This window comes from Pempheris klunzingeri, chromosome 18, assembly GCF_042242105.1.
Source record: "Pempheris klunzingeri isolate RE-2024b chromosome 18, fPemKlu1.hap1, whole genome shotgun sequence".
NCBI lineage: Eukaryota > Metazoa > Chordata > Actinopteri > Acropomatiformes > Pempheridae > Pempheris > Pempheris klunzingeri.
In genome coordinates, this window is record NC_092029.1 from 8,273,901 (window position 1) to 8,298,628 (window position 24,728).

The following is a 24,728-nucleotide window of genomic DNA, read 5'->3' on the forward strand; positions in this document are numbered from 1 at the left end:
GGAACATTTGAGAGAAGACAGAGAGAAGAGAAATCTCTATAAACACAAAAGACTTAATCACACATACAGAGGAAGTTTAGCACAAATTAGACGGAATGAAGTGAGAACCGCCAAAATATCGCATGGCATTCAGAGAAATGTGATATGAGTCCAGCTGAAAAGGGATAAACGATTTAAGCAGTGCGACGGTGAAAATTAGGTCAGTTTAAGGAAAGAGTTCCCACAGAGGAAGGAAAAAAACCCATAAAAGTGCATCAAGTGATGAGTGAGTTGTGAACAACAGGTAATGAAAACCCCACCGTGGCAAAAGCATCAAATGAACGTGCCCAAGAGAGAGGAGAGGAGTGAAGATGAGACGAGAGTTTTAAATCTGGTGTACACACATGTGGGGACAGGTGTGCTTCTTGGTATCAAAACCACACTGTAGTTTCTTTGCAGCAAATTGTGTAAACCAGTTTAGAAAGACTACAAACATTTGCAAAGAGAGCATTTCACCTGAACAATCTAAGTAAAATGCCCTGCAATTCATGCATCTTTTCTCAAGCTGCTGACACAGAAACATCCAGACAGACGTACCACTTGTTGCTGTTGAATACGTATCGTTGGAGCGGGAGAGGAGGTGAGACGTTTCTCCCACTGGTTGGGCTGAGGAGGAGAGGGGGGTGGCGCCTCCATAAAGGAGCGTTTTAGCTGGCTAATGCTAGCTTGGTGTTTCAGAACCTCGTCTTGGGTCTTATCATGGTCCTAATGAGGGAGTGGAGGGGAGGGAAGAGGGAGGGGGGGGGGGGTAAAGGTGGAGAGTAAATGAGATAAGTATGGGTAAATGAGGGATGATGGGTTGAAGGGATGGGGGGGTAAAAATAAGGGATGTGGGGCAGAGGTGAGAAGGACAAGAAGGAGAGGATGAAGGAAAGGAGAGGGGAAGAGAAAAAAGAAATAGATAGCAGGGAAGTGTAAGAAAACATGAATAATGATAAGAGAGTGAAACGGAGGGATGGCAGAGACAGAAATGTAACGTGAAAAGCAATAATAAAGGAGAAAGTAGGAAGGAGAGGGAAGAAAGAAGGGAGGATAAGGGGAGAGAGGGATGGGGGAGGGGAAAAATTTGGTTCAACAGGTCAAAGGAACATTAGTCTGTCAATCAGGAGGAAAACAAGATGGACGCCATGTCTCACTGAAGCCTTATTTAAGGAGTCTGAAATTTCAAATTTGTCTTGTCACACATATTTTGTTCAAGTGTTTGTGTGTGTGTGAATTTGTGGGGCTTTAGGCAGGCTGCAGTGAAATACAGCCTCTCCATCTTGTTGAGGAGTTTTTCCTTATAATCAGGCCACGAACAGCAGTGCACACAGCAGAGCACGGAGCTGATAGTGATTCATCCTGTTTTCTCTCCTGTTTCTCTGCTCTTTTCTCAGACTGTCTTTCCATTTCAACTCCATCTATATTTCTACTTGGCTGTCACTCACAAATATTACAGGATGCAACAGTGCTATATAAAGTACTGTACTGCAACAGATACCTGCTGGCAATGCATCACTATCAGCCCCATGTTGCATAAAAAAAACATGTTGTTGTTGTTTTAGTAGGTTATCAAACCACGCATCACTCAACGCTGGCAGCCAATCACCAGAAAACAGGAAGAAAGCTCCTCGTGTGGGTTAGGGAGGCAGGATTAGTCAGGTTAGACGCAGCTGCCTGGCAATAATCAAACTCTTTGAACAACTGAGATTTGGAAATGTAACACAATAAAACACAAAACAGCGTTCACCATGCACAGAGCATGCATAAAATTCATGTTTGCACACCGCTGACCATATGCACAAAGCAGTCGCTGTGAACACTCGGCTTGGGAAATTTCCCGAAAGGGCAAGTCTCAGCGGTACTGTTGTGTAACAAGAAGCATATCAAGTAAATGTTTTGCATTTCATGGATTCGATACTGAAAACATTTTAGCTCTCACACATACTCCTTCAAAATGACATCTAGTCATTTGATTCATTGTTGACAATACTGATAAGTGCAGCTTTAAGTAACATTTGTTTTATTCATATATCATTTATGAGAACGCTCAGTCAAGCTTCCTAGCCCATGTGTTCACAAAGGCTGCCATGTGAATTGGTACAATAAGCACTGAAACCATTTAATACCAAAATCATACTATAATTACTACGGGAAAAAACAGCAATAGCTGGAACTGAGTGTAGACTTGATATACAAACACCCACACACATAAGCACACACAGGCATGCACACAGAGCCTGAGAGTGCGAGAGGGCAGCAGTCTTATACAGTATAGTACAGTACAGAGGAAGTTGTAGTTCTGATGGCGTCAGAGTACACAGAAACATGTAGTTCTTTTTTTCAGCCATCAGCTGAAGCCAGTACCAACCTCCAACATTAAATTACTGTGCCTCACATAAATATTGTCCCCATGCACTCTCATTGGACTCTGGAAGGTAGACATACAGTGAAAAATTAAATGGAGGCAGCAAATTTAAAATGTAAAAATAAACTTAACAAAATAAAATGTAATGAATGGACTTTGTTTTAACTCTACAAAATAAAACTAAATCTGGAACAAAAATAACAACAATTTAATGAAATAAATAATTAATAATGAAAACAATCAAATAAAATAATGGAATATAATTTTTTTTTTTTTTTAAAGAGAAAAAAATAGGTGGTGACACGGCTAAAACTGTGAGGAGGGCTGGAAAATGGGCACAAGCACAAATTAAAAACATTCTAGTTTTTCTCACTAAATGTTAGCACTTGTGCCCATGTTAACACATACAAAATGTAAAGCTTTCAAAACATCACAGCACCAGCAGACACAAACCAACAAACCCAAACGTGCTGTTAGCGCAACCCCAAAATAATGATGAACCACGGATATGAACCAGACACCAAAGTGAACCTGTGAAACCATAAACCACAGCAAAGCAACCAAGAGTGAAGTTTTTGGGTGAAAGTGCCCATTCAAGATCAGTTTTTGCACTCAGGCCCAACCTGAAAACAAAGTGTATGACTGAAGACATATTTATAACTAAATATTCTTTGTTTTAGATGTAAATATATATATATTTTTTTTTTGTACAAAATCCAGATTGGCACTGTAGTAGCTGAGAGGCTCAAAAACCGACTCTGTATCATCATGAGAGGGCAACTTCACCCTAAAAGAGTGAACCAAACCACCAAACCAACAAACCAACCAACGCATGTAGAGCAAATGATTGACAGACCAAATACACAATCAAATAACCAATAACAGTGTATGAACCTGAGAGGGAGCAAGACCACTGGCTCCAAGCGACTGTTGAAGGAGTAAAGTGAGGGAGAAGTTAGGGACAGGTTAGGTTTACTGCACGTGTGCTCCACTACACCACAAAAACCATTTCCATTCAATATCCATCTTTACACTCATCCTCAGCTAAGTTATATCACCCTTTATCATTCCTATATTATTCTCCCAAGAATTTGCAAAGCATGCTGGGTAAAGACAGGCCCTACAAACCTGGGTGGGAGTGGCTTCGGCATCACCAGGGCTTAAGTCCACCTCCTTAACCTTCAGTGTCGTAGTCATGGCGATGGCAGTCATGACAAAATGAGGAGGGTGGGAGCACGAAGAAAGAAACATGTGAAATGGATGATGGGTAAAGCTAGTTTTCTTCCCTGGCAACCTTGGTGTCAGGGAGTACTGCTGGTCATGTGACCTTTTGCGCCAAACCCACGCACGCAGTAACACGAAAGGAGTCAATAAAGGGAGACAGCTGGTGCTACTGACTGCTCTAGTGCTGTATTAAAAAAGGGTTCACAGTCTGTGTCTAAGCATATCCTATGATGTGTTTATGTTTTTATATCTACAGCTGCAAAACATCACACCTTGCCAACTGCACTGCTGCTGACGAGTCTACAATACAAACGGTCCAAACCCAGGTCAGATTTACTGTAACTACAATGAGTAAAATGCAGTTACTACTATAGTTTTCATGTAGGTTTTTAGCACAAAAATGCTACTTTTTATTCAAAATGACAGACTACAGAGCTCTGGCTAATATGTGCTGCAGTGTTTTCCAATGGAGGCCAGCTTTTACTTCTTTCCAATCTGCCTTTTGATCACATATCTGTTCAATAAGCGTCCACAGCTTCATACAACCAAGAAAAAGCCACATAGCAACCTCAAAAATGCCACTATCGCTCGGCTTAAAACAAAACAAACAAGGTTGAAGAGAGAATTCTGAACCCCAGGGATCAGGGTTAAGTGTAACACTGTTTACTGTTAACATTCATGAGCAGTAACACACAAACCCAAATGTTTTAAGTGCTATAGGTTGAAGGGGTTACTGTGTTTATCCTGGGCATCTATCTGTATGCGCAGTAACATCTAATATACAACTAACCTCTCAGTGCTGCCCTTTCTCTACACTACAAAAGGCAAAAATGCAGCAAAGGTATTAAAAAATAAAATTAGTTTGCTGCTTAAGTGCTCATTTATTTTTCATATTACAGATTTATGTCATTATGTCACTATTAGTGGGGATGCCTTCTTGGGCATGACAACTGATAATGACACGTTTTAGAGAGTTGAAACACTGGTTATAACGACTCTGCACAGCACAAAATACTATTCTATTTTGCCATTTTAAGTTAAATCCTGCAACTCTCTCTCCTTCCCAGGCACTCTCTGTACAGTATTTAAATCTCTTAATAGTAATAATATTTTCTCTATATTAACAATGTAATGATAATTTCTCTATTTTAACATTGTTTATCCTTCATCAACTCTATATACTATGTTTTATCTTATTTATTCTAATCTTTTTTCTGTATAATAAACAATATAGTGAGGTTGGCAGGGTGCAGGGATGGTAAGAAAATATCAGGTAAAGGAAGTGGTGGCGGGGGGGTAAATGTGGGGTGGTAACACTCACAGACAGTTTACACATTCAAACATAGAGGGGGGAGTGGAAGAGGGTTTAGCGGTGTGTGGTGTGTGTATCTATGCGGCAGGGTCGCACATCTCTTGCGTCCACGTAGCGCTGTTGTGAGTGTGGTGCCTGATGCGTGGAGGTGTGTGTGTCGGTGTGAGAGGAGGAGCCTGCTTGTTAAAACCAGAGCTTAGCTGATTGTCAGGCTGATCGCCGGGTATTTCACTGATAAACATCGGCAACACTGCCCTCCGTTGATTGGAGACCACGTTCTCTAGGTAACAGAGGGTCAGGCCGAGGGGTGTGGCTAAAATCAGGGCCAAGACTAAGGACTGGCTTGCTGTCAGCATCACAACTAATAGGAAGACGACTAACAGGCAGGGCAAGAACAGGGGGGAAGGATTAAGGAGGTAGCGATGTATAGATGGCGTTAGTTTGGAGCAGGAGAAGGGGGAGGGAGTGAGGAGAGAGGAGCAGGATGTGATGGGAAAGAAATAAGAAGGCAGGGAGGAGAGAGAAGGGAATGAGGAAAAGGAGGAGACAATTGGTGGGCAGGAAAGAGAAGAAATTGAGGGGAAATGTAGTCGTGTTGGGTGCAAAAGTACAGCAGGAACCCAACTAATAAATTTAATGGGCAGATAGCTGGTAAAAAATGCCACAAGATTAGTCAATTTTAATGCCAAACTCTTTTGATGTAATCTGGGTGTCAGATTGGAACTGACAGAGAAAATCTTAAATTTCCCTGCTGATTTAGAAGTGAGCTTGGACACAGTGAGAGTTAAAAAGCTCAGTGTCTTTGTTAATCCTGAGAACAGCTTTGTTGGCAGACACCTGTTTCCACTCTTCCCGAAAAGGGAGAGAAAACACAGGATGAAAGAAACATATTTCACCGCACCCCTCACAGAGAACCAGCTCCACCTATTTGGTAATCCAGCTGTTGCTCTGGTTTCAGCCTGGCGGCCCTCCTCAGCTGCCAAGAGCTCTGAGCTGCATGTTTGGGAGCTCGTGATTGAGTAAGAGGCAGGAGGGTTTTGTGCGGGGTACTCGAGATCGGCCAACTGCTGATCAGAGAGAGGAGAGGTGTTTGAGGGGAGGGTCCAGAGTGTGTGTGAGGCGGTCGTGTCGTCGATGAGGTCGTCGTCTTCGGAAATGTCTGACAGGCCGTGGTCGAGCTCAGATATTGAGTCGAGGGAAGGGGGGAGGGAGGAGAGTGAGGATGACGAGGAGAAGGAGAGAGGAAACATGAAGATTGACTGATGGAGGTGGATTGCAGAAGAGAACACACACACACACACACAGACAGACACACAGGGAGAGAGGAAGAAAGAAAGAGGGAGGATAAAACAAAAAGAAAGGAGAGAAGGAGAGAGGAGAAAGGAGACTCGCACACACACAACCACAAAGCGCAGGAACAAGCAGTGAGGAAGTAAGTTAAACAAAAACAACCGATGCAATGTGCATTAAAACATCATTTCATTTTCATTTACATGAAATGATGACAAAAATGAGAGCGTGCCAGAGGGGAGTGATAAAAGTAAAGCAAAACAAATGGGAGCGTGTGAAGGAGAGAAGAGAGAGGGAAAGAGACATGACATTAGTCAGTGAATAACACAGCAACAGAGGTTAAACGTGAACACAGCAGGGCTGAGCATAGTGAAGAGTACAGTTGTGTGCAGACACGGTATCAACAGGGTGCCACCACTGAACGAAGGCTGAGACAGAGGTCAACTCCACAGTGCTGGGGTGCGAGCGTGGGTTAGGGAGAGAAACGGGAAAGCGAGGAGTGGGCGGTGCAACAGGAGGCATGCATAACATACTGTAATACTCCATTTAAATACTCCGGACTGTCTTTGTTGGGCACAAGTGGGCACAATCCCACTAGTGGACATAGATTCTTGCTACGGTAAGGACATTCAGCAGAGTCGAGCCAGAAGAGGTAGAGTCAATGTCAAATCGACGACACCTAGCTAGCTGCAGCCGCTAAGGTTAAAATCCAAAGAAAACCATTAAATCTAAATCATATTCATCAGGTAAGTGAAACACTTGCTCCGTCAGCCTTGTTGGTCTGTGTGCCCCTCTCACTCACACACATATTCACATCTTAAACGGAGGCTCGAGTGTGGCTGCCTCCAGGTCCAAGAGGAGGCAAAGGACTCTTATCGTCTACATCTGTAGCTGATTTTAAGTCTTCTTTTTAATAAGATGAAAGAACTGCAAGTCTCCTTAATAACCCTGGTATGGCTGTGATTCTGTTAATTGGCCCTGACAGTTGAAGGTCTTGAGGGAATTTTTGGTTGTGGACGACAGTGAAAATGGCTGCTTACAAAGCCATGACTGTAGGCTTTCATTTCACTTCTGTTGCCAGTTTTAAAATGTCATTGTTCCTGCACAAATTTAAGCTACAGCCCATCACAACTTCAGATGGTCCTGTGAGACAAGCCCTCAGCAATACTGCCACATGATTGTTTTCATGTGTTTACCATCAGTGTACAAACCTAGAAAAAAATGCTTGTTGTTATGTTAGAATTAATAAAATGTTGACTTAACACACACGTGAATGCAAAACTAAGCTGTGAGATGCTTGTATACACACTTTGAGGAAAATTACCACAGCTACAGACATGTTGATTTTTCCATCACCCACATACATTATGCCTCTTTGATACACACATGAACCGTTCCTGTGGGACAATATGGATTTCCAGCATTAATATGAAGACAACAAAGTAATGAGAAGACTTGCTCACCAATATTAATCTTACATATTTTCTTTTTGTCTTGTTTTCTATTTTCTTCTTTTTCTGTATGCACAAATCCACACACGATGAATGCAACAAATATTTACATATAATGTGGTATACACACACACCTTAGAGTCAGAGTGGAGCTCCAGGTGGGGCTCACGTCCGTTCTCAGCTGTGCTGGCCTCGGTTACACTGATCATTGGTGCTAAGGAAGGAGGAACACGGACAAAACAAATTAATTTAAAAAAAAAAAAAAAAAAACATACTCCTTAAAATTCTCTTTACTTTAACACGTAATAAAAACTGTGATTATTCCACTGAAAACTTCTGAGTTAACTTGTTCAGTTCGAGATCTTCGGTTTGTTTTACTCCAGGTGCGTAAAACACTTTCTGCACATGAAGGTCAGAGCCGACTCTCAATTCAATCCCACACAGAGGCAAACTAAGGGGATTCCTTTCCTCTATTGAATGATTTGCAGGTACTGTATCTTCTACTTTGGGCAAGACAGGACATAAATGTTACAGCTGTATTAAAAGACTTAGTTTGAGGTACAAGACGACTCGACAAGGATGTGTTGCAGTGGTTGACTTGCAGTGGAATAATGTGTCCAGCAGGGGACAACGTACGACAGTGGAACAACCTGACATGTGAAACAGAGGTGCACAACTGTATGAGGTGGGATCTGTAAATCAAATCCAGAAAACCATGAAAATACAGTGTGTACTGTTTTCCAGACAAGTCAGTAAAATATGTATTTGACGTGAAAGTAGCTCATTGGTTAGGTAGAAATTAGAATGATATAAGTTAAATAATTAAATGTGATCAGTGATTTCTGAATTTTGTGCTGCCCACGACGAAACATATAAGGATTTGGGGAACTATGCTTTAGTTTTCCATTTTGTTTTCTGCCATGACATGAAAGTGACATGAGACCCCCTGACTGTACATTCTGTCTAGATGCTGTATTTGTTTCTTTTTCTTTTTGAAAACACACAACATTCTTTCTTTCCATCTCTTTCTTTCTCCTTCTCCGTCTCACTGTGTGACAGGAAACATATGCTGCAGCTATTTCCTGTATCAGTTCAGACACTAGTGTTTAATATCCAAACACACACCGAAACACAGACACAACCACGTGCAAACCCTCCATCCATGGCCCCCCACTGACTTCCCATCATTCCCTTCACTCCTCTTCCCATCTATCTATCCTTTCATTTGATTTTGTTTAGAATCAAGCTGGAGCGTCTTTCTGTGTCTCTCTGTGAGTTAAGTGTGTGCTACCTCCATCCAGACTGCGGCTGATGCGCTTGGATGAAGTGCGTTCAAAGCTGGGTGCAGGTCGGTCTATGAGGGAGCTGGCCATGCGGGTCTGGGCTTGGGTTCGCCCGCTGTAGCGGAACTTGGAGCCCAGAGTCAAGAAGCGGGCCTTGGTAGGAGGTTCTGGTGCGTTTAACCTGGAGACAAGAGACAGAGATAGAGGGAGGGAGGGAGGGAGGGAGGGAGAGAAAGATGGGGGAGAGGAACATGAATTCGAAAACTTATTCAGAGGGTTTAGCTTGCAATAAACAGTCATAACTATACAGTATGTTCATGTGCAGGACAGGCAAAAATGTTTCCAGGGAACTCAACAGGATATTAAAGCTTATTCCTTTCCACGCTTACACACACACACATACCTGCAAACATGCCGACACAGCACACATAAACAACAATGATGGGCATCTGGTTCACCTTTGTGTGTGTATGTGTGAGCTTATTAGTGTGCGTGTGTGTATTAGCCCTGGGCATCAGACTGCTTAGACAATTACAAGATGCTCTCTTGACTTTCTGTCTGGAAAGAGACCCAGCTGAGCTAAACGCATTTCTTTATTGAACGTTTCATCTAGCCAGCCGTTTCAAGCACTCTACACTCTGAGATCCATATGCATACACAGCATGTTTGCTTCATAGTGAATACTTGATTGTGTGTATTTCTACCTGAAGAAACTGTGATTCTCCACACAGACTTTCCACAGCCTTTTGGCAGATCGATGATTCTGGAGTTTGAATCCCACCGTGCTCTCAAACTGCTCCGTCTAAAAGAGGAAGAGCAGTACGTTATGTTTACTCTGTTATTTTATCATTATGAGAATAATTTCATGTGTTGCATTCTTTTGCGTGGGGTGGGGAGTAAATATACCTCTCCTGGTCTGATCTTGATGTAGAAGTTGTTCCTCTTGTACGAAATCTTGAGTATTTTGGGCCAAGCAAATCGGTTTATCCGAAGTCTGTCTTTGTAAACCAGGAGTCCGTTGGCACACACACCTAGCATGATGTCCACACCCTCAGAATCCTGTAACAGTCAGATTCAAATGAATAAAAATTATCATGAAGTAACGCATTCATCTGGGTGAAACATTTGTATATGCTGCTTGTTTGTCTAAATCTGATCTTGATGTACATCAATTGATTTCTACAGAAGTCTGCTAAAGTTCTACAGATTACCACGCATACAAGCGCTGTCACTCAGTACAACTCTAACATGGTTAGCTGGCAGACTAACTCACTGGCAAAGCTTTTAAGTCCAAGGCATGTGGTAATGGTAAGGGGGGTATTGATTACAGTAGCAAATTAACAGGAAAAATCTGTTGGACTAATGGAGGATGCAATATATTGATAATGGACAGTTTCACTTGGATGTACAAACATGTCACATGGCCTTTCCATGCTCTCAGCTGGTAATCGATCTCTGTGCACCGAGTCGAAATACATTTTTAGCACTTTGGATTGGATACACCGACAAAATGGATGTATTAGTGCTTTTTGTGGTTTCTGTGAGTGACTGCGGTCTTCAGTGACTCCAGCAAGAAGTGCTTGATGCAAAAGTTACTTGTGATCACTATCACACAGTTATTCACTCCAGAGGAGTGGGTCTCAATTTTGAAAGTAATGCCAAATAACTGAACGCAGAATTAAAGAGGTCAGCCAGCTATGTTGTAACAGTCCAGGCTGACTTTGAATAAATCCTAATGCATACAAAAATGAACTGAAAGCTACAGTATCTGAACAATCCACTCAAGAATACTTTTAGGTATCATACTTTGAATTTTTATTGGATTCAACGATTCTGTGAAGTGTTGCAATGTGCTTTATCAAAAGGTCCCATATTCTGAAGTTCATACTTTATACGCATTATCTTTATGATAGCAGACGTGGCTGCAGCAGCTATTTTCAGCCTCTGTCTCTGCTCCGTTTTAGAAGAACAGAATCTGCTGCTCAACATCTTTGTGTTACCGGGAGCAGACGTTATGACATCGTAAGGGGAGCCAAATCTTAATGGAGCGTTCTCACACAAATTTAGTGAAAGATGGAGCAAGAGAAAAAATGAATGGGTGGTCTCTCGGTAAACCAGCATCACACATTTATGTTGAAAAGAAATTAAAAAGTGAACTTTGCATAATATGGGACCTCCTGTATCCAGGTATTTTTGTCCCTGCTGCTGCCAGACTACTCAGTGGACCAAAACAACAACTGTTCCCTTCTGCAGTACGGCCTTTGCACCATCAGACACATGCTTTACAAGTAACCTTGTTTTTTGCGGCTTGAAGAGCAACAAGCATCTTTCTTACTGCCAACACCCGATTAAATTCCCTTAAAAGTTTTGTTCAAGTTCAATTTTTGTACATAATTGGTTTGCAAGTTGCTTGTGGTCTCCAGACTTTTGTGACTATTTTTTGTCTCAGTACATCTTAACCCTTTCATGCACAGAGGTCACTACAGTGTACAGCTATTCAAAAGCTGTTTTCTTGTATATGCATGAGTTTTGATGGCATAGTTGCACATCAGCCACTACAGTGGATGCTATTGCATCATCTCATACACTGCTACCCAGCGGCAAGCCATTGCAAGTGAAAAAAAAAAAAAAAGAGTGAATCCAAGATGGTCAACAGAGAGCCAGAAACACCAAGTTGCTCATTTTTTTCCGTTCAAACCTGGATTAAGTTACGGTATTGTTTAATGCCAGTGTAAAATGATCCAGAAATCCAGAAATATAACACAACACTTCAGTATGTAACAATGAGGCCCCATGCACAACACTAGGACCTTACAACTGGAGCAGCTTATTGGAATTCAGCCATCACGACTTTTATTATTTATACCTGTGCTTTTCTTACTCCATGCCAACATGTCTTCCATGAGAAGGTCTCGTAACACTAAAATATCATCAACATTTTATTGTGTCTGTTGTTAATGTGTCAAATTTTGTTTCAATTAAACCTCTTTTCTATTGAATGGCTCTGATATACAGTATTTGACATACAGTATTTGAAATGGTTTCTTTGTGGGCCTTGGAGTCATGAAAGTTGCACAACATATTAATGGCACAGGACAGAAATAGACCTGCCCCTTCAGTTCCCACAACTTTGGTATGCCAAAAAAAAAAAAAAAAAAAAAAGATTTTCAACATTTTGAAACACACTCTCTGCTGCTCTCATCTATCCCCCTGGTCCTCTCTCTGTGTTGCAAACAAGTGGAGCATGCCATTAAAGGGGACTCGCCTCTTTCTCTCTTTCATGAATATGTCCCCGTCTCACCCCAACCTCACCTCTGTCCTCCACATCTTTGTCTTCTCTATATCCTCAATCTCACATCCTCTCCTACTATTTTCAGACTCGCTCTCCCTCCCTCTCCCTCTCTCATGCATATTTCCCCCATTTTTTCTGCCCCTCTTACACAAAGACACACAAACGTGCTCAGACACACATGGAAACTTGCATGCACTCTGCTGATGACCCGCTATCCCAGTGAGAGAGACTGGCTGTTCCCATGGCAATGGCCTCCCTGAGTGTTTGTACAGCTGACACACACACACACACACACACACAGATACAGGGACACAAACATGCAAACACTCTTCCCACATCAAAGAAACAGTGCTAATCCCCTGATGTCAACAACAATGGAGATGAGAGCAAAAAGAGAGGATTCATTCAGTTATTCATACCTTAGCATGGTGCAGATCCACCCCGTACATGGACAGTTTCTTGGCATTTTCTAGAAACTGGGTGTCGGCTTGTGCTGGTGTCATTCCCCTAAACACAAAAAAAGCTAATTACAACAACACCCTCAGATAAAAAAACAGTATAATGGTATAAATCCAGAGTGTTTGAGATATATGGTAAATAACATGACTTACTAAAGCAGTTAGAAACACAACCAAAGAGTCCACAGCCTTTAATGACAAGAAAAAGCCATATATACTTGACCCAGACTACTTCTGATGGCATGACCCTGTTCTCTCTAACCTGTGAGACTTGTGCAGTTCAAGAATCTTCTCCTCCATCTCTTTGTTCTGATTGGGCGCAAATGTCCGCTGACTGATGTAGTCCAGAGGCCGAGGCTGGTCAGGTTCAAAGTCCCCAAACTCTGCCTGTAAACCAGAAGGAGACAGACCGGTTCATATACACTACAGAGACATATAGGCAGGCCAAGTCACATATGGAAACAACACATTTGCTAGCTTCTTGCCTACATGTACATACACCAGCACAGACACGTGTGCGTTGTACCTGCAACGTGTATGACCCCAAAAGAGCGTGAGTGACAAAAGAGCAAGGCAGTCGGCCCGAAGCCACGTCTTCACGGAGCTGCAGACATAAAAGGTACCTACAAGAGAGAAAAGGGGAAACAAATTGGGTTTAGTCTACTCTCAGCGAGAAAAAAAACCAAACTCATTCTAAGCCTTTCTTTGATCGGGAACCAGTTTCATTGTTCATGATAATAGTAAGGCAATCCCAGTAGCCAAATTGCCTCTCCTCGTGTGAGGGTCAGCTGGTGCGGATTAAATGTCTTTGTTGGTGCAGTGTTTGTTGTACAATTTTAGTGAGCCAGTACACTGGTTTGCTGGTATAACTTTGTTTAATCCTTTCCATGACATACCGACATAACGTGTACGTTTGCGGCTGTGTGTGGATTTACGTTAATGTAAGCTGTCCTCTGCAGTGAATCTTTATGGAAGAATTCTTGATGTGAATGGAGCCTCTGTGTGTGAATGGCTAAGTCAGACACTTCAGGGTGCTGGTAAATGCATCATCCTGACTCCTGAAAAATGTCATTCAAAGCCACTTCAGTGGGACGGAAACTAACTGACATGGAGGCTTAAACCCCAGTCATCCAGTTACAAGGTCTCACTTCACTGGACAAATATATTGTACCAAAACAATACTGTAGTTTACCATGTTAATATGGGTAATTACAGAATAACAGAAGTAAAAAAATCTACTATGTACATGAATACATATAATATGATACATAATATATAACAATACAGTATTTGGCAAATTCTGTGGGAATTCTGTGGCAATGAAATTGCATTTAATCTGTCTATTGAAATTTAACAAAAGATAAATGAGCACAATTACACACCTGTAGTGATAAAGGATAGCAGTTAATGTAGCCACTCAATGCAGGGGAGTTGTTGGTACTTGTCTGACTGAGTGTATGCACGTTAGTGAGTGTGTGTGTCCTTGATTAGCCTTTAGCTACAACCATCAGAGAAGCTGTTCGCTCCATTAGACATACACTCCAACCTAAATGCTGTGTGCTGGGAGCATGCCCGTGTGTGTGCATGCATATGTTCAAATACAAGTGATTTAACAATGTTCACATTGCCAGCTTGTCTTTTTTCTTTTTCCTTGTTCTGTTTTTACTTTTGATGTGTATTGTCGGTCTTAGGAAAGCAAATCAACTTTCCAAAGTGAAACTGTAATTTTACAAAGCTACACTAATCAGTATGTTTATATCAACAATAAGTCAAGTAATTATATGTAATGTGAAGGGGGTCACTAACAGTAACATCACCGCAGAGAACCACCCAATGGTGCACTTTGCCTTTCAGCATCTTTCACGTCATTCTTTTGTTTTAGAGCCCAAAACTTGAATGTTTCAGTTCACTCTCACTGCTCTCAGCAACCTTGTTTCCAGCAGCAGTTGTCAGCGGTTTTCAGCGAAAAAAAACCTCAGACAAACAGACAACACCTGCCCTGCAAACTCAGACACAGATGGCAACTAGGTGGACAAATTTGTGTGACATTTTGGACAAATGCCATTTAAAAAAAAAATAACGCAGGTTTAAGTACCTGGTAATGTCTTCAGTGAGCAGGGAGGGGTCAGGAGGGTAGAACTTGACGTTGAAGGCAAACTGCCAGTTGTTACCTGGATAAAAAGAGTGATTTACAGCTTAGTAACATTACATATGTACAATAAGTACAGGAGTTTTCTGTATTTATATGGAATTCCATCCATCCCGCTGCCCATCTCACCCATCAGTGTGTGTGTGTGTGTGTGTGTGTGTGTGTTTGAGAGGCACTGAGAGAGAGACAGAGAGGTGGGTGTGAGTGAGGGCAGCTAATGCAGAACAGCTTTTAGCTAGCGCTAAGCCTGGTACATCACACATGCATGCATGCACACACACACACACGCGCACACACACACACACACACACACACACACACACACACACACAAATACACAAGCAGATCTGGTATTGCGTAACCCCATTCTGGCTTGACCAAATACCAAACTGTAATCTTTATCATCATCATCATCATCATCATCATCATCACAGACACGATCATCACCAGAAACATCGCCATAATATCTGCATCATAGTGTCACAATACGGTTTCCTTTCGGAGAGCACTCACTTCACATCAAACATCATTTGGCACCAATTTCCTGTTCTCATTCCCACAGGAGACCATATTGCTGTGCCTGCCACCTTCTCCATCTGCACTCTTTCTGTACTGCTGCCTGGCTCCACCCAATAACACTCATGCACATGCACTCAATATAAGATGGAGATCACATCATCTGGAAAATTCTATCCGGGAAAAGCTGACATCACATCGAGAACACTTCCTCCTCCAAGGTCATACACGCATCCGCATGTACACACATGCAGTGACAAAATCCCCCCCCACACACACACACACACACACACGCACGCAGACACAGAGCCATTACAGCAGAAATGACGTGAGGAAAAACATAGAAAAGGTGCAACACAGAGGTGAAAATAATGTGCAACATTAATTTTCCATGTCAGTGATGTGCTGCTTTTTCTTTTTCTTTCCACAGATTCCACTTTTGTAACTTAATGTACAGAAATGGAAACTCCTCGGTGCAAACCTACAGCACCCTGCTGTGTCCAAGCCTGTGTGTCTGTTGGTGTGGGGGTATGGATGTGTGTCGATGCGTCTGGCAGTGAGATTGAGTTTGTGTGTCTTGTTAGCAGCACTAAGTGCTTTGGGAGTCTCTCGTGACTCTTTCATCTTTCTACACAACCACGTGTCCGCCCCATGATGCATAGAGTTCATACATACTGATAGATATACACATCCTATCCCTCACCTCGCTCGCTCACTACACTCTGTCTGGCGACAATTCCTCACCTCTCCTCTACTCCTTTCATATTAGCACTTTCCCTTTACCTCAACCCAGCTTTCTTCTTATTTTTTCAGTATCTTATTCCTTCAAATGGATATTTTTATATACAATACTTAAAAACATGTTTCAAAGGGAAATTTCGCCACGTTTACAGTGGATGTCCAATCAGCATTGATGTTAAATGTAGTCAATTGAGCCAATAAGGCCCACATGGCTAACACAGCTGCAGTTTTTCTTTAGCCATATTCTCGAATAAATATGGTACCCAAGTCAGCCAAAACATTGTAAGATGCATCCTCATCCATAACATCCTCACTCTTGGAAATTTAGCCAGTTTGCAATACAAGGGAAGAGAACAGGGAAGTTTTGTTTGGAGCGGTGTCTGGGGCACATCCCTGTTCTCCCCAGATTGGAAATCAAAGCTGAAATAGCTGGAATTTCTTCCTGGTCACCAATCACGTCAAATGACGCCGCTGGGGACCTGGAAGAACCGCTCAGCTTTCTCAGTCAATAAGCACGCACTGAGGTTTTTACTCCTTCAATTGAATTCATCTAACATCCACACTGATTGGACAGCCACATAAAGTGGTAAAATGTCCCTTAATCAAACGAAAGCAGGAAATTGGCTATAAATCAGAAAATATGCTAAATATGCCCTTATGATCCTATTACTTTAGCAGCTGCTGTTTGTTTTGATCATATGAGTTGTAATGGCTGCACATGTACGATGATAATACTAGTTAGTTTGACTATGGGGAGAACATGTAGGCTGCTGTTGAACATTAACAGAAGCCACAAGCACTGCAGAGGTCCTTTGACTGGACTGAATCCAGGCTCTTCGGACTTTCTGCTTCCAGTGACATTCAGCCCGACTTAAGAGACGGAGATGAAATCTTTTTCTCATTTTCTATCAAAGTGAAACCTCGGACAGTTTTACTTTCAGTGGTGCTTATTCTGGTATCATTGCGGGGCAGCTTTATTTGTCCCGTCTGTTACGACTGCAGACAGCCAAGATTTTTGGGTTTAAGTTTCATTTTTATTGGTTCTCCAGCTTCTTGGAGTAAAACTGTCCCTCATATTTTGCTCCTTTTTTTTTTTAAAGTGCTGTCACAATTACCTAATTTTCTATTATCTATTTTATTCTGATCAGATTTACCTAATTTGTAGTTTTTTCCCCCATTTTTTTATTCCACCATCAAACCACGGACACAAAGAGCAGACACACCCACAGTTTTGGCCGTACTAAGCTGCATTGTGGGTGGGAGTCTCTCAAGATGTAGGAGCATACACAAACCTCCATACCCACAGTACAAAACAAGGACACACTTCACTTGTTTGTCAGACATGTTTATCCAGCCGAAGTTTAATGTTTTGTTGTATCTTTTTGCCTGTGTCAAAGTACTCCATTTACAGGTGATGAAAGCAACAGCTCTATTTTAGATCTTCTTTATATTACGGGGTGAGATAAAGCACATCACATGCAGCAGCTCTGATCTTTCCAAAATGATTCAGGGACACATAAAAAATTTTTTTTTAATGTTTAGGTGCCTGGTATGCAGAGCTGTAGAGTTGTGATGGCCGAGCGTACGCTGATGGAGAGCAGAACAGGGTCAAACCTGCCGTTTATGTGGTGCTGTGTCTGCACAAACACAGACAGAGGTATCCAATTCACATGATACAGTCTCTTTTTCACTATAAACATTCACACACACACACAGAAAACTGTACACAAATGAACACATGCGGCCAGTTGAATACCAGTCATCCATGAACCACAGGCACACACAGCGACACAGCCACAAAAACACAGGCATGCATGTTCACCACACACTCTGTGCTGCTGACACATACAGATGGAACTACGCACAGTATGCACACACCCAAGCATAACTACCTCACACGTGCTAACTAAAATAAGGCTTTATGAGCCAAAATGATATGTTTTTACTAAGCCTGCCTCCTAAAAGTGCAGCCTGTGTGTTAAATCCTGGTTGGAGTTATATTGTAAAAAAAAAAAAAAAAAAAAAACAGAGAGAAGGGAGAAATAAACAGCAAAACAGAAAAAGAAAAACTTTTCTTGAAGAAATGTCAGCTAGAGTAAATCAGAAACCCTCAGAAAAACAATGATGTAGGATACTATCAAGTAAAAATGACATAAACAGTCCAACCACAAATGCAAAGACCTCTAATTAAACACATTAAACTGGAGAAAGAGCAACCCGATTCATCTAAATTCTACCCAGATCCTGTTTATTATTGAGCTCAATCATGGACATCATCGCAAAAGGAGGACAACTTTTCTAATTCCAGGCACATGCGTGCGCTCAAAACCAAGATGAAGGTTTAAATATGCTTGTTGTTCCACACTCTTGACTGCTGTATATTAACAAAAGATGAGCGCCTTGCCCCACATTTATAAATTAACAAGTTAACAAAGAGATCGATAAATAATGAAGTAGAGCGATCACACTTTGGTAACCTCTTCCAGCTCTGGCAAGACTGCTGTCGTTTGGTTTCAAATGTCTCTGTTTGACTTAATTGTGATGCTGTTTTCCCTTTAATATGGTGATACTTAAACTCTTTTGTTAATTCAATATCTATATTAATTTTTTTGCCATGTAGCAAGGAAGTTGGGGGTCCTATATTATAGGAAACATCTTGTTGAGGCAGGCTGAGGGATGGATGGATGGATGGATTTGTAAAACTATAAGGCAACAGATGTTTGATTTGAGAAATAAAACTTACTGCGTATCTGTCTCTTGATTTCCTTCGTGGGATCCAACCAACACTGGAGTGAGCAGGCCAGAGGTAGCGAGACACAGAGCAGGAAGAAAGTTAACCTCTATGGTGACACCGTGTCACAAGACACTATACAGACGTCCATGTCTGGAGTTTCTAGATGTGTACATTACTGACTTTTTTACTATACAGTACATCCTGTGTACGTGTGTATGCATACATACCTTCTGTTCATGGCTGTCTGTGTATATCAGACCGAAGTAGTCTTTTTCCATCAAGTTAAGGTGCTCACACACCTTAAAGAACAAGTACTGGCCCTTCGCACGTTTCTGCAGAGAGAGACAGATTTAAAGAGATTAAAGTTTGTATATTACTGCACATTTTGACAGAAAACGATATTGAAAGCTACTACTAAAGCTACTTTACTGTTGTCACACATCAAAAGGTCATTTTAGAGCTTGAGCAATGTGATCGTGAGAATATGAGTACCATATGGTTAAACTGTACATTTTGTACAGTGTATTGAGACACTTATAAAGTCACTGTTCAATCCTCTCTATCAATGCAGCTCTGTTTCTTCCGTTTCATCTACATCTGTTCCATTATCCTTTTGCGCTCTTTCTCAGTCTCTCGGTCTGTCTCTGAGCAACACATTCCTTCATAGGCCCGATGGGAGCCTTAGCTATGAAATCCTCCACACTCAACTATGACAATGACATTTAGCACACATCCATGCACGCGGGCACGAGCGTGCGCACACACAAACACACAACAGTGCCCTTTAGTTGGGCAGAAGGTCAGACAGAGAGAGGGTGGAAATGGGGGAAAAAAGTGGAGAAAGAATGAAGTAATGAAATAATACTCGTTTCTTTTCGATTAGTCAGCGCAGCCTCAGTCTGACACACTAAATGTGAGTGAGTGTCATTTCACAGACAGGCTCCGGGAGAGGGCAGGGAGCGTGGTGAGAGAGGAAGGAAAGAGGATGAATGAGTGCATTTTTCTTCTTGTCCTAGTGCAGCTAAAAACATCTGCGGTATTTTCCTATACTCGGTCAAACACATGGGCAACATACACAAACTCCCAGCGTAGTTGCATTCTGAACGCCCAAAGAATGTGAGGATGTGACCTTTAAGGGTTTGCCCGTGTGCCTCCGAGCAAGGCACTCCATTAAAAGAACTGTCACAAAAATTGCTGGATGCCTGTCCCACAAGGGGCATCTGCTTGGCTGACACTTTAGCTGAGTGACCATGGTTTTTATATATTGACAATATTAGTGTTGATCCTGGACAATAAACTTTTAAATATGATCCCATCGCACAGCATGTATCCCCAGTAACATATACTGTCAACCCCTACATCAAGTGCCAAACTACTATAATTGCAATAGTCAGATGAATGAAGTAATATAAATAAAATTATGAGGAAGAATGAAACCATATAATGATCATGTAAGAGCTAGAGAAATGCAAAGTGCTTGTCTGCATCTTCTTTTTCTGTGAGGCAGCAAATGCACTGCTCTACGCGTCAAAACCATCGCAACTCTGCCCTAATTTGCGAATACAACTTGACTCACGTCTGACTGAGACCTAATGAAATTCTATAAGACGGTACTTAAACCGTGTGACACTAAAATCCTGCTGAAACCAATACTAATGAAATTCTTAGAAACAGCTTTAAGCCCATGTGACACTAAGACTCTCCTTTGAAACACACCATTGAGGAGAGTCAGAAAGATTTTCATTCAAGGAACTACAGCTAATAAGATATGCATGAAATTATTACACTGAAATAAATGTGATGTCATCGGTTAATAAATAGGACAGAGTGATGATACAAAAATGGACATGGAGTTAAAGTAAAAAAGTAGTGTGTGTGTGTGGTATTGTGTGTGTTGGAGGCCTGCTGGGCAAAACAGAAAATTTAATCTCTGGAATGCATTGTGCATCTCTCCCTCTCTCGCAACCTAACTATGCCAGTGAGGAGGGAGGGATAGATGGATACGTGTGTGTGTGTGTGTGTGTGTGTGTGTGTGTGTGTGTGTGTGTGTGTGTGTGTGTGTGTGTGTGTGTGTGTGTGTGTGTGTGTGTTCAGGACAATAGCAGTTCGTTGCAGATTCAGCGATTTCTGTTGTGAGACAAAGCAGCTACTGTTCCAATGGCCGTAGACACTCACAGGCACGCTGATGGGCGTTGGCATATTGTAGATTAGAGAAAAGGGTTCGTGGTGGTTAAGTTGCCAGTTGAAATCCCCAAACCAAAAAGCAAAATCTAGACATGGAAAATGATCACTATGCTCACAATCACTATTCTGTCGAGGAGCCCTCGAACCAGGCACTTAACTGGTGACATCTCTGCATCAGAACTATTCTAATCAGCTTCCCACTGATTGGGAGAGTGTGGTGATGTTGCTAACAAAAAAAGGTGGATGCTGCTTGGGAAACACAGGTTTTTAGCCATAAGCTAACACTGGATACCACTGGATAATAAGCAACAATTGAGGGCCATTTCTGCACAAATCATTTATTCTTGCCTCACAATAAATTGATATTTTCCACTTAAGTAAAATTAAAAGACAGCTATTGATAATAAACAGTTTCAGCACAGCCTGTGACACCAGCATGTGATGTGAGTATCTGTGTGAGTATGTCTGAGCGTGTGTAGGGGGGGGTGGGGGGTCGGGGGCACGTGCTTGTTGGGAGTAGCAGATGCAGAAAACTAATCTGGTGGGACCCCCATAATCTGGCAGGTTTGTGTGTGTGTGTGTGTGTGTGTGTCACCAGACAAGCCCCTGTAGCGTGCTCTGCTTTGCTCTGCATTTATCCCCTAAACCACGCCCAAACAATGTGAGTGGGCGCTTCTGCCGTAACTGCACTTTGTGTGCGAGTCATTTAACTTTCTGACTCACACAGACACACACATACACACACACACCAGATCAGATCCTATTAGCGATTACATCATCAATACACTGGCTCTCACGTGTGGCCTACTTCAAATGCAAAAAGAACATAGGACGGAGAATGTGTCAGTCCTCTATGTTAGTAGCTTGTTAACATTTCCCTCTTTCAAGCAACTTGGTGATTAGCACATATGGTGTATGTCTGTCTGATCAGTCTCTCATACACTGAAATACGTCAAAGACAGAAATGCTGATGGTTATCACATTATTTTATCTGGCTTCATGGCATTTTTCCAGGACAACATCAAAGTGGAAAGCTACAAACATTCATGCTCTATTGCATTCTGTAATTTTATATCAGCCAGGACACCTTGGTTTGATCCCATGTGATCAGAACAGAACTAACGTCTATTCACGTATTTGTTCTTTCTAAACAGATGTATAAAAAAAGTGGAAGGACTGCTTTAACAATTTAGTGGAACTAACCAAAATGTATTTACTAAAACAGGAAATAAAAGAAAATGGATATCCATGAATGCTTAAATGAGCTGCAAACAAGACCTTTTAAGCTATTACTGTTGCTTACCCCCCACCGACATCACGTTCTACATCCTGTGTGTGTCTGAGTTTTTTGGCGAGTCTTACCTCCACCTCGCAGGTGAAGTCGGTCCCATCCAAGAGGGCCACGCGACACACCACCAGCTTCATCTTGGTCTTCCTCACCAGGCGAAGAGGAGATTGGAAAATGGAGGTCTGGCCTTCTTCTCCTCCTCCCCCCTCTTCACCTTGTACCGCTTCCTCCTGCTCCTTCTTCGGCTCCTCTGCTCCTTCTCCCTCTGTTGCCACCTTGGTCTCCTCGGGGCCTTTCCCTGCGCTCTCTTCCACTTTCTCCTCCTTGGCAGGCTGGAGTTTGCGAGGTGTGAGAAAACAAAAAGGGGAAAAATGATTGTCCAATTGCAGCAACACACAGGGTTCCCCGCTTAAGATCCTCTTAAAAGAGTCATTATTTGTTTGGGAGCATGAAGGAACATAAGTAAGAGTGAACACTGTTCTCCTTTTGTAATTCCCCTCTAGTCTGGATCTGCTCTTAGAAACTGCAGGCGTTTCTTTTGGCCTGTTTACTGAGATGTTGATGTCACTGGGTGGGCCTGGGTGACTTAATGTGATCAGTGGATGGAGCAGTTTCAGTGAGTGCATGTGTATGAGGGAGCATGGTTTTGTGTGTGCGCGTGTCTCTCTTGGCTGAGCAGCAGTTTTTAAACAGACTGCTGATGATTGGCGGTGTACCTTTACACTGTTTGAGCACTGTGAAAAATGTCATCTATCTATTTAACAACTCCTCATTACTGAGTTTGACGTAAATCCAATATTTCTGATGAATACACATATTATGTTGCCTTATCAAATGCGAGCATTTATGTAGCAAGAAAACAAAAAATATAGGCGGGTCCTCTAAAAAGCGGTGCAGTCATAGGCGGCCTTCACTGGCACTGGTGCTCCTCTTCTTCCTCAAATGATGAAGCAAAGGTTGGGCATTTTGGTGAATTCACTTATTAGCCTTTCTTACTGAGGCCTGGATGAGAAGGTTGTGGTGACAACAAGGATCCAGGAAGCGACAGTGCACGGCCAAGAAATAGTCCAGTACTAACCCCCTCCTTTAAAACCGCGACTTGCTGTTTTTACACTTCATGTATTAACCAAACAAGATATGATGTAAATAGGTGAGTGTTCGAGGTGCTGGTAGGTGGATTTTGTTACATTTGGACAAGGCCAGGCTAGCTGTTTCCCCATTTCCCATCTTTATGTTAAGCTGCGCTGCTGGTTGTAGCTTTACATCTAGTGAAAAGATATGATAGAAGTATCAATACTATCGGAAATGCACAACACTCCTTTAAAGGGGTGGGTGTGTTTCTAAATGTACTGAGAACTGACATCACCAGGCAGTGGAAGCTTTTAGTGAAGAGGTTCCCAAACCCTGGTCTATGTATCAGTACAGGATCTCTGAACATTTTGCCACTGGGTCACAAGGAAACTACATGACGCATGTCGAGTACCTCAGTGTCTGCACTGGTGTTAGAGTCAGATTCGGCTTCTTTTTCCTTCACTTGCTCCGACTTTACTGCCTCCTTCTCTTCCACTTCCTCTGCGTGACCGTTCACTTCAGGGGCAGGCCCCTCTGCTTCTTGTGCCACTTTGCTAACGACTTCGTCTGTGGCAGGGACCTCCTTGGTCGGAGAGGTCTTCATGGGTCAGGAAAAAAAACCACACATTTAAAAAAACAAAATACTTTAATCAGATATGACAATACAATAGGTCTATAGAAAGAATTGTACCTGGCTCTGAGACTTCTGCTTCTTAAGCCATGTTGGCAGGTATCGAGATATTCCTTTTCCTTCTTTCCCCTCTTTCTCCTTCTCCTTCTCTTTTTCCTTCTCGTCTCCCTCAGCGTTCGCGACTTCCTGGGTTTCTCCCGTGGCCTTCTCTGAGTGGTCCGTCTGAGCAGCTGACTCCTCGGCTTTCTCCTTCACCTCCGTCTCAGAGCCCGCTTCTGTTGTCATGGTGACACGTCAACCTGCAGAGCGAGAAAGGACAGCGATGGAGGCGCATGAGATTCAATTGCAATTCAAGGTATCACATAGCGACAAAACTATGAAGTGCTTTTTTTTCCATTACTATGGTTGAGTTTTTAAATAAAAAAGGAAGAAAAAAACAGTGTGCATAATTACAAATATCCAGTTTTATTATAATAATATGAACATATACATGATATGTACTCACATAAACTGAAAAAAATGAAAATTCTATATTAGAAAACAGAGACACTTATTCTAAATACTATTACTATTATAAATATGATAAATGGATCTTATTGAGGTTTTATTTGATTGGAGAGCTGAAGGAAAAAAATCAAACTACCACACTGAATTTGGCACAAATATAAATTTTTCATGGCACGCAACTTGGATTTTAGTCTGGAGTATCTTTAATAAA

At 42.0% G+C, this 24,728-nt stretch overlaps 1 protein-coding gene across 8 annotated transcripts in view; it reads right to left on the reverse strand.

The window, feature by feature from the left end:
• epb41l2 (erythrocyte membrane protein band 4.1 like 2) overlaps positions 1–24,728 on the reverse strand; it is a 48,806-nt gene that overhangs the window by 10,041 nt on the left and 14,037 nt on the right. For 4 of the 8 annotated variants that reach the window (XM_070849388.1, XM_070849381.1, XM_070849382.1 and 1 more), the window contains 16 exons: positions 24,071–24,309; positions 23,792–23,977; positions 22,383–22,640; positions 19,064–19,168; positions 18,846–18,888; positions 14,792–14,867; positions 13,223–13,319; positions 12,959–13,083; positions 12,658–12,745; positions 9,853–10,005; positions 9,651–9,748; positions 8,955–9,127; positions 7,798–7,877; positions 3,515–3,565; positions 3,281–3,313; positions 577–744 (listed from right to left, as the gene is read on the reverse strand). In XM_070849388.1, the coding sequence (XP_070705489.1) occupies positions 577–744; positions 3,281–3,313; positions 3,515–3,565; positions 7,798–7,877; positions 8,955–9,127; positions 9,651–9,748; positions 9,853–10,005; positions 12,658–12,745; positions 12,959–13,083; positions 13,223–13,319; positions 14,792–14,867; positions 18,846–18,888; positions 19,064–19,168; positions 22,383–22,640; positions 23,792–23,977; positions 24,071–24,295 (1,959 nt within the window). In that variant the 5' untranslated portion in view covers positions 24,296–24,309. Of the gene's footprint in view, positions 1–576; positions 745–2,389; positions 2,450–3,280; positions 3,314–3,514; positions 3,566–7,797; positions 7,878–8,954; positions 9,128–9,650; positions 9,749–9,852; positions 10,006–12,657; positions 12,746–12,958; positions 13,084–13,222; positions 13,320–14,791; positions 14,868–18,845; positions 18,889–19,063; positions 19,169–22,382; positions 22,641–23,791; positions 23,978–24,070; positions 24,310–24,728 lie in introns of all 8 variants that reach the window. The other 4 variants (XM_070849386.1, XM_070849384.1, XM_070849385.1 and 1 more) reach the window with 4 other exon arrangements.